Source organism: Ichthyophthirius multifiliis, assembly GCF_000220395.1.
Source record: "Ichthyophthirius multifiliis unplaced genomic scaffold scaff_1120509250947, whole genome shotgun sequence".
NCBI lineage: Eukaryota > Ciliophora > Oligohymenophorea > Hymenostomatida > Ichthyophthirius > Ichthyophthirius multifiliis.
Genome location: NW_004086350.1, coordinates 10,264 through 18,731, shown reverse-complemented (window position 1 = coordinate 18,731; position 8,468 = coordinate 10,264). Strand labels below are relative to the sequence as shown.

General features: G+C 13.2%; 1 protein-coding gene across 1 annotated transcript, besides 11 other annotated features; it reads left to right on the top strand. All coding sequences in view use genetic code 6, as the record gives it.

The window, feature by feature from the left end:
- Positions 1-459: 459 nt before the first annotated feature.
- Positions 460-533: a microsatellite.
- A 3,538-nt stretch (positions 534-4,071) lies between these two features.
- Positions 4,072-4,114: a microsatellite.
- A 256-nt stretch (positions 4,115-4,370) lies between these two features.
- Positions 4,371-4,427: a microsatellite.
- A 347-nt stretch (positions 4,428-4,774) lies between these two features.
- Positions 4,775-4,814: a microsatellite.
- A 63-nt stretch (positions 4,815-4,877) lies between these two features.
- Positions 4,878-4,962: a microsatellite.
- Positions 4,940-4,994: a microsatellite.
- A 506-nt stretch (positions 4,995-5,500) lies between these two features.
- Positions 5,501-5,542: a microsatellite.
- Positions 5,543-6,224: 682 nt separating this feature from the next.
- Positions 6,225-6,275: a microsatellite.
- Positions 6,225-6,307: a microsatellite.
- A 325-nt stretch (positions 6,308-6,632) lies between these two features.
- Positions 6,633-8,468, top strand: IMG5_116720 (n-terminal domain protein; the record flags this gene model as incomplete). The annotated part of the gene is made up of 5 exons (XM_004034580.1): positions 6,633-6,833; positions 7,273-7,413; positions 7,514-7,680; positions 7,749-8,172; positions 8,265-8,468. 5 exons carry the CDS (start codon positions 6,633-6,635, stop codon positions 8,466-8,468), a joined length of 1,137 nt encoding a protein of 378 aa, XP_004034628.1.
- Positions 7,107-7,146: a microsatellite.
- Positions 8,200-8,251: a microsatellite.

Below are 8,468 nucleotides of genomic sequence, written 5' to 3'. Positions count from 1 at the left end.
TATATATTTTCCTTTTTATATTTTATTTTTTTATTATTGAAAAATTTTTTTTTCACTAAAAAAAAAACCTGATTTTTCAAATTATTCTTATTATTATTATTTTTATTAATTAATTTAATTATTTCTTTCATTGATTTTATTTAATTATGGTAAATCTTATTCGTCAGATTTTTATAGAGATTCATCTGGTGTAATTTATGGATAAGCTAGTTTAAAGAAATTAATTTTATATTATAAATCTTTTTAAAGTTTTAATAAATCATTGGTATTTTCAGGATCATATTTTTTTATTAATTATTGAAGTTATAAAGCATTTTTGTCTTGCTTATCTTTTGGAATTTTATTTATTATTTATTTTATTGAACTCAATAATATTCTAACTTATAATTTTAAATTTTAACACATTTCTTTTTATGAAAAATAATAAAAAATATAAATATTAATATTTATAGATTGTTTTATATAATTATATATATATATATAATATATATATATATATATATATATAAATATATATACATATATATATATATTTATCCTTTAAATGAAAATATTTTCATTTTTTTATATGAAAAATTAAAATAAACAATATAAAAAATTTATTTTTAATATAGTTTAAATTAAATAAAATAAAAATTTAATAGTACACATAAAAATAAAACCACTATAAAAATGTCTAGGTGTGTATAAATAAACCCCAAATCATAGTTTTATTAATCTGACGGCACAGGTATAATCTAATAAATATAATAGAAAATAAAAATTTATATTATTTAATAATTAAATATAAATTAAAGGAAGAGACGGTTATATACTTACTGATAGTGGTGGAATAGTTAAATCGCGTCCATAAACAGGATATCCTACAACAGGTTTATTATATTAAATTAATTCTAAAAATAAATTATTTATAGGAAGATATTTAAGATAATCTGATGGTCCTAGAGTTTTTAAACCATGTTCAAATTAAAAGACAATTCATTATATATCAGATGGTTCGGGTAGAGATAAATATATATTAATTAACTCAGGAGGATTAATGAGTAGTGGAGAAAATAATAATTTAAAATTTAAAAATATGTTAAGAACTACAAATTAATTTTAATATCCAGATCAAATAATTACATACGATAATAATTTATTTAGAAGATAAAGGGAATGGACCTATAAAATGAGTAAACCGAAAAAAGTTTCAAAACCATTTTAATAATATGTAGAAAAAGAGATTTAAAAAAGAATTTAAAGTATATTTTTTTTTTTTTGAATTCCTATAATATTTTTATTTTTTTATTTATTTTATATTAAAAAAGATGAAAAAAAATTCAAAGAATTATATTTTTGATATTAATGTTTATTAAATTTTATTTATATTAAATTATTTTTTCTTATATTAAAATTGATAATTTTTATTGATTTTTTAAAACAATTTAATTTTATATATATTTTATTTTAATTAATTTTTTTTATTTTAAATATATAAAAAATAAACAAATATTCTTTATTTATAATATAAAAACTTTATTTTCTAAATAGAAGAAAAAAATACAAATAATATAAATATGCATTAATATATAATTTATTTTTTATAAATATTTAAAAATTTAAATTTTATAGTTTTTTATATTTAATAAAATGATTTTAAATTTATCTTATATATATATATATATAATTATAATAATATTTTATACATAAAATAATATTAATTTAAACTATTAAATTAATAAAAATAATGAAATTATTATTAAAATAATTATAATAGTAATAATGATAAAACAAATACAATTTTTTTTTTTTTTTTTATTCATAAGTTTGAAACAAAATTTTGTTAACTTAAATACTCAAAATTATCTTATTTATAAGGATTAAAGCAACCCATGAAATAAATATCTTATTTATGATATTATTATAAATTTTAATCTAACTAATAAACCTCCTCAATATTAAGTTAATTTAAGATTTTATAACCTAAATTTTTAAAAATCTTAAGAGATATTTTATTATAAACAATTCCGGTTGTTAATTTATAGCCTAAATCAAAAATATGTTTTCTCTAATAATCTAAAATCATAGTACCAATATTATTTTTTTAATATTCTCTTCTAACACATAAAGAAGATGAAATCGAAAATTCTCCAAAACTATAATTTTATTTTGAAAAAGGATTTAAAAGTTTCCTAATTACCTTAAATAACATATCAATATTTTAATTTTATTAAGGAATTTATCTTTAAGGCCAATAAATAGTAAAATCTTGTCCAATAACAATCCCTATTACGTGATTTTCCTTTGTTTTATCTAAAGCTATTATAGTGTTTCTATATATATTTTTATCTGAAAGTAAGTTTATGGTTGATTTTTAAATTTATTCTTATGTAAATTTAAAATCATGTTCTAATGATCCATTAGGATGTTTTGCATCTAAAATACATTCAATAGCACTTTTTAAATACTTTTATTCATAAACTTAATAAATAATTCTTTCAGTGTCCATTATTATAATAATTATATTTTAAAATATATATTTATAATACTTAAAAAATTATATTTCTTCCTATTAAATTTATAAAATTATAATTTTAATATAAATATATATTTAATATAAACTAACTACATATAAAAAAACGTATATATAAAATTTGTTCTTAAGAAGAATAAAGTTTATTATTTTATATATTACCAAATTTTATTAATAACAATTAATTATAGATAAAATAATTATTTTATCATTCTTTTAATATATATTTTTTTTTATTAAATATAAATAACAAATTATAATTATATTATGTAAAATAATATAGATTATAATATATATTAATTATAAATTATTTTTATTTAAATAAAATATTTATTATTATTATTTTTATTATATATTAAGAATGAATTAATTAATATTTATAATAGACTAAATTAATTAATTATAAAAAACATTATTTTTCTATTTATAAAATCTTTAAATATATTTAATTTATTTTATAAAACCTAAGCAATTGCATATAGGAATTTATTCATTTGGGATCGCCGCATGTAGTTAATACGGATCGACTTTGTAGTTTATTTGGCTCGATTTCGCTAGGGTGTGGGAACTGCATAAACCTCGCCCTTGGAGGCTCGATCCTAATCTTGAATCTTTTATCCTATTCGGATTAAATCTGAGTTAATATTTCCTCTTTTTCACCTTAATGAATTAAAGGGGGATTTCATCTTAATAGTTTAATAATAAAAAATATTTTTATTTTGTAATTCATTATTATGATATAAAAAATAAAATAATTGTTTATAAAACTTTGTATTATTTTATTTAGAAAAAAATATATATTAATTTGATTTTTTATAATTTTAGTAATTTAAATCTTTTTAATTATTAATAAAGCTATATATAATAATAATTATAATTAAATGTATTTTTTTTATATTTTTTATCAAAATTATTTAAATTATTCGCAATTATACTTATCTTAAAATTGATTAGTATCATAATAACAAAAATAAATCATAATAATATAATTTTTTATTAGTTTTTATATATTATAATAATTAAAGATTTAAATGATATATAGGATATAACTGGTGTAGAATTGTAATAATAATAATTTATATAAAATCTGATGTTAAATGTGTAATTTTTAAGATATTTTAATTATTATTAATAAGGTTAATTATTTATAAAATAAATAAATATTAAAAATCATAATAATCAAAAATAATTGTAATTTATAACTCTAAATCATTAAACTAAAATTAGGAATTAAATTTTAAATAGAGTATAAAAAGCAAATATTATAATTGTTTAATTAAAATTATTTTAGAAATATATGAAAATTTACATATAAAATAATATTTTTTTATAAAAAATGACTAAATTATCATAAAATTTATCTTAAACTTTTTTAAAAATTTAGTAAATAAATTATAAAAGATTATTTGTTTTGACTTAAATAATGAAAATCAAAAAAAAAAATATTAAAAATATTGTAATTATTATAAATATTATTTTAAATTTATATACATTATTAAGATTAAATATAAAAAAGAAAAAAATTATATATATAATAAAAAAAAGATATAATATTTAATATTTAATATAATAAATATTAATAAATAAATATTTATTATATACCTAAAATATAAGGAAATATTATAAAATCTATAAAATAAATAAAACTTATTTATGCATTCTTTTATAACAGTTAATAAAAAATTATTCATAAAGTTTTTATTTACAAAATATATAACATTAGATTATTGAAAATTAATATTAAAATAAAATATAATTTTGAATTATATTTAAATTAATAATAAAAAATGATAACAATATTGAATATATTATAAATTTCTTATATATAATATTTAGATAATAATTTAATTTTACTATAATTAATATAATAATAATTAAATAAATAAAATTCAGATACAAAATAATAAATAAAATATAGTTTACTTATTTTTAATATTTTATTTTAAGTTCCATAATTTTTTTTTTTTATAAAATGAAATTATTATTACCTTTTAATGAAAGTCAATTATTTTTTAAATAATTTTCATAAGTTTACTTGTTTTTAAATTTAAAGTTTTACTTAATTATTTTAGTTTTATTTTGAAGATTAATAGTTTTAGTAATTTGGAATAAAGAAGCTGAAGGAATTATTAATATTTTTTTATGTTAAATTGTAAAATATAATATTTGTATTTATACTATATACAAAAACTAAATATCCTGATAAAAAAAAAACTAAAATAGTTAAATAATTAAAAATGAAGATGAATATAAATAAAAATTATTATAATATTAATTTATATTATAATATAATTAATTTTTTTTATTTTATTTAATATTGTTATTATTTTATTTTAAAAGATAATTTTTTTGAATCTTTTTTAAAATAAAATATTTTGAAAATTAAAAATAAGAAAATATTAATAATAAATAAACATAAAAATTTTAATATATAAAAATAATTAAAACAATACTTAATATAAAAAATTATAATACAATAGTCATAGAAAATATAATTGTTATGAATGAATATTTATATAACTATAGGATAAAATAATATAAACATTTAATTATATATGTTTAAAAATGTTTAAATTTTATAAATTTTATAATTTTTTTTTCTTTAGAATTATTTAAACTATATAATTTAAAAATAGGAAAGTAAATTTACGCATAAGAACATGAAAAATTAAAGATAGTATAAAAATTGAATAAAATATATTTTTTTAAAAAAAACAATATTATAATTTATAAAGAAATAAATTTTAAATTAAATTGATTTAAAATGTATTAATTGCTAATAAAAATTATTAATAATAAAATAATATTATTTTAAATGCTAAATATTATTATATATGTCTTAAAAATATGTTTTAATTACACTATAGTTCTTACAAAATACTTTAAGCGATAATATATTTCAATTTTGTATAATGTATAAATAAAATATATATTAAATAAATTAATAAATTAAATGCTAAAGTTTAATAATTATTATTTTCTTGTAATTAATAATTAATATTTTAAAATTATAATAAATTTTTAAAAAATTGATGAATATTATTTATAATTAATAATTTGTTTTAGATGTATTTGAATAATTCATTTAGTTGATAAAGAAATAAAAAAACAATAAATTTCAGTTTTATATAAAAAAATAGGTCTTAATTTTTTATTTACTTATAATTTCTTGTATAAATAAATTACATTAAGTAATATATTAAAAATACAAAGAAAAAAATTTATAGAGTAATATATTATTAGATTTTTTGCGAAAATCAACTTTAAAATTATGATTAAAGTAGCAAAAATTAAAAAATAATATTTTAAATCTTTATAAAATTGAAAAATAATTAATATTAAATATAATATTTAAAAATAATCTTTTAAAAAAAGAATTAAATAATAAAAATAATATATTTTAAATACAATATGTAGACAATAATTTAGTGATATTATAGGATTATCCTTAACACTATATATTTTTTAAATACCTTTAAAAATTAAATAAAACTTTAATTTAAAATAGTTATTTAAATGAAATATTAAAAATGTGATAATTAATAAGTATAATTATTGTTATTTATAATAATAATAATGTTAGATAAATCAAATTATCAAAAAGCATTAATACTAACAACATAAAACTGAAAAAATTAATTGTTATTTATATTTAAATGATAGTCTCGAAAAAAAAAAAATAACTAAAATAATTATATAAAAAACTAATATTTTTTTTTTTTTTTAATAATAAAAATTTATTTTTTGATTATAATAATAATATAAAAAATGATTTTTTTTTTAATAAAAATAGTATTTAAAATAATTAATTAAAAAATATAATATTTATAAAAAAAAAACACTTTTAAATTAATATTTTTATAGAAATTTAAATGTAATTTAAAACATATTTTTAATAACGTTATAATTATCATTTAAAAATTTTTAATTAACTAATATGTAAAAAATAATATATAAATGCATTTTTAATAAATAATTTATTAATTAAAACTAATTAAAACATAATATTAAGAATAGCAATTAATAAAATAAAAAAATGAATAATTAATTAAACAAGAAGAACAGCTATGTATCCAAAAATAGTAATAATAAATAAAACAATATTTTTATTAATAAAATGGAAATTGAGCCTTTAGAAAATTTGCAAAAGATTAAAAATAAAGTAACATCTATTTCTACAAGCAATACATACAGAATTCCTATTTAAAAAATATTAAAAGACTCTTCCATTCCTTATTAGTAACAATAATATAAACAATTAGAATTCTAATAAAAAAGTGAAAACAATTAATCTAATGCAAATATTCTTTCATAGACAGTATAAAATCGTATTTAACTTTAGAATGAATGTAAGAGTTATTAAAATCAAGCATTATTAATTCATGATGATAATTAATTATTATCATATAAAATAATACATGACAAAAAAAGAAAATAGTAATATAAATCTATAAAATAAAGAAAATTTTATATTTGAGAAAGAAAATAATGAAATAGAGAAAAAATTCAAAATAAACTCTTAGTAAGTGTAATAAGTGAGTTCGAACATAAATTTTTTAAATAATAGTAATCCTATAATAAATATAAACTAAATAATAAATAATAATAATAATAATAATAATAATAATAATGACTTAATTGCTCATATATATACAAGTAATAATTTAATTGCTCCTAATATACATTCAAATAATAATTTATTATTTAAAGACTTAAATTACATTATAAATTAATAATAATAAATTAATTTATATTAGTCTAATTTGAATAAAAATGTTTCGGATAATAAGAAAATTCAAAATTCATATAAAGAAGAAAGTTTATCATTGCTTTTGGCTAGAATTTAGATAAATAAAAACTATTTATAAGATATCATAACTTTTGAGAAACAATAAGAAGTTATATTATATATTTATTTATATATCATTATTCAAATATATACTATTAAATATTTGATTTTTATATATTAATATTTATAAATTTTTTTATTTTCTTTAGTCTAAATATGTACCTAAAAATTGCCTTTTTAAGCATAATATACCACAACTATTGAGAGCTAAAATGCTTGATTGGTTAATTGAAGTCGTAAAAGCATATAAATTTTCTGAAGAAACATATTTTATGACTGTTAGACTTTTAGATTTATATTTAGAAAAAACAAAAAAGTAAAACATATATAATTTTCAACTTTTAATAAATATATTTTAAATTAAAATATTTTCGTTATTTAAAGAATTAAAGAAATATCTGATATACATTTAGTTGGAGTTACTTGCTTTTTTATAGCAAGTAAATATGAAGAAATATATCCAATTACTTTAAAAGTTATAGATGAAAAAATTTCACATAAAAAAATTTCAGAATAGTAAATAAAAAATATGGAAGCTGATATTTTAATAACATTAAATTTCAATTTGTTTGGAACTTCACCTTATGAAATTAGTATGTAAACTTTAACATTTCTAAATTATTAAGATAGGTTAAGTAATTAAGAATTCTAATATGTACACAAAATATGCAGCTATTTATCAAAAATGATACTATATGATTATGAAAATATAAAAATGGCTTCCTATAGTACTATTGCTGCATCTGTACTTTATATTATTTTCAAAATTATATAGTAAATTAACTTAAATTTTTCAGCTGAAGAAAATGTATATGATGAATATATTTAAATATTAATATATATATATATAATAATATATATATATATATATATATATATATATATATTCTATATTATTAGATTTAATAAGTATTATCAGTATTATAAATTGAATAAAAATTAATAATTTAATTAAGTATAATTATTTTAGATTTAGCGAAAAAATTTGATATATATTATCCTTAATTTTAAAATTTAAAGAAATTTAATGGTTTTGAAAATAAATTTTAATTTGATAACTAATTTTTAATATAAGAATATTAAATTATTAAATATTAATAATGA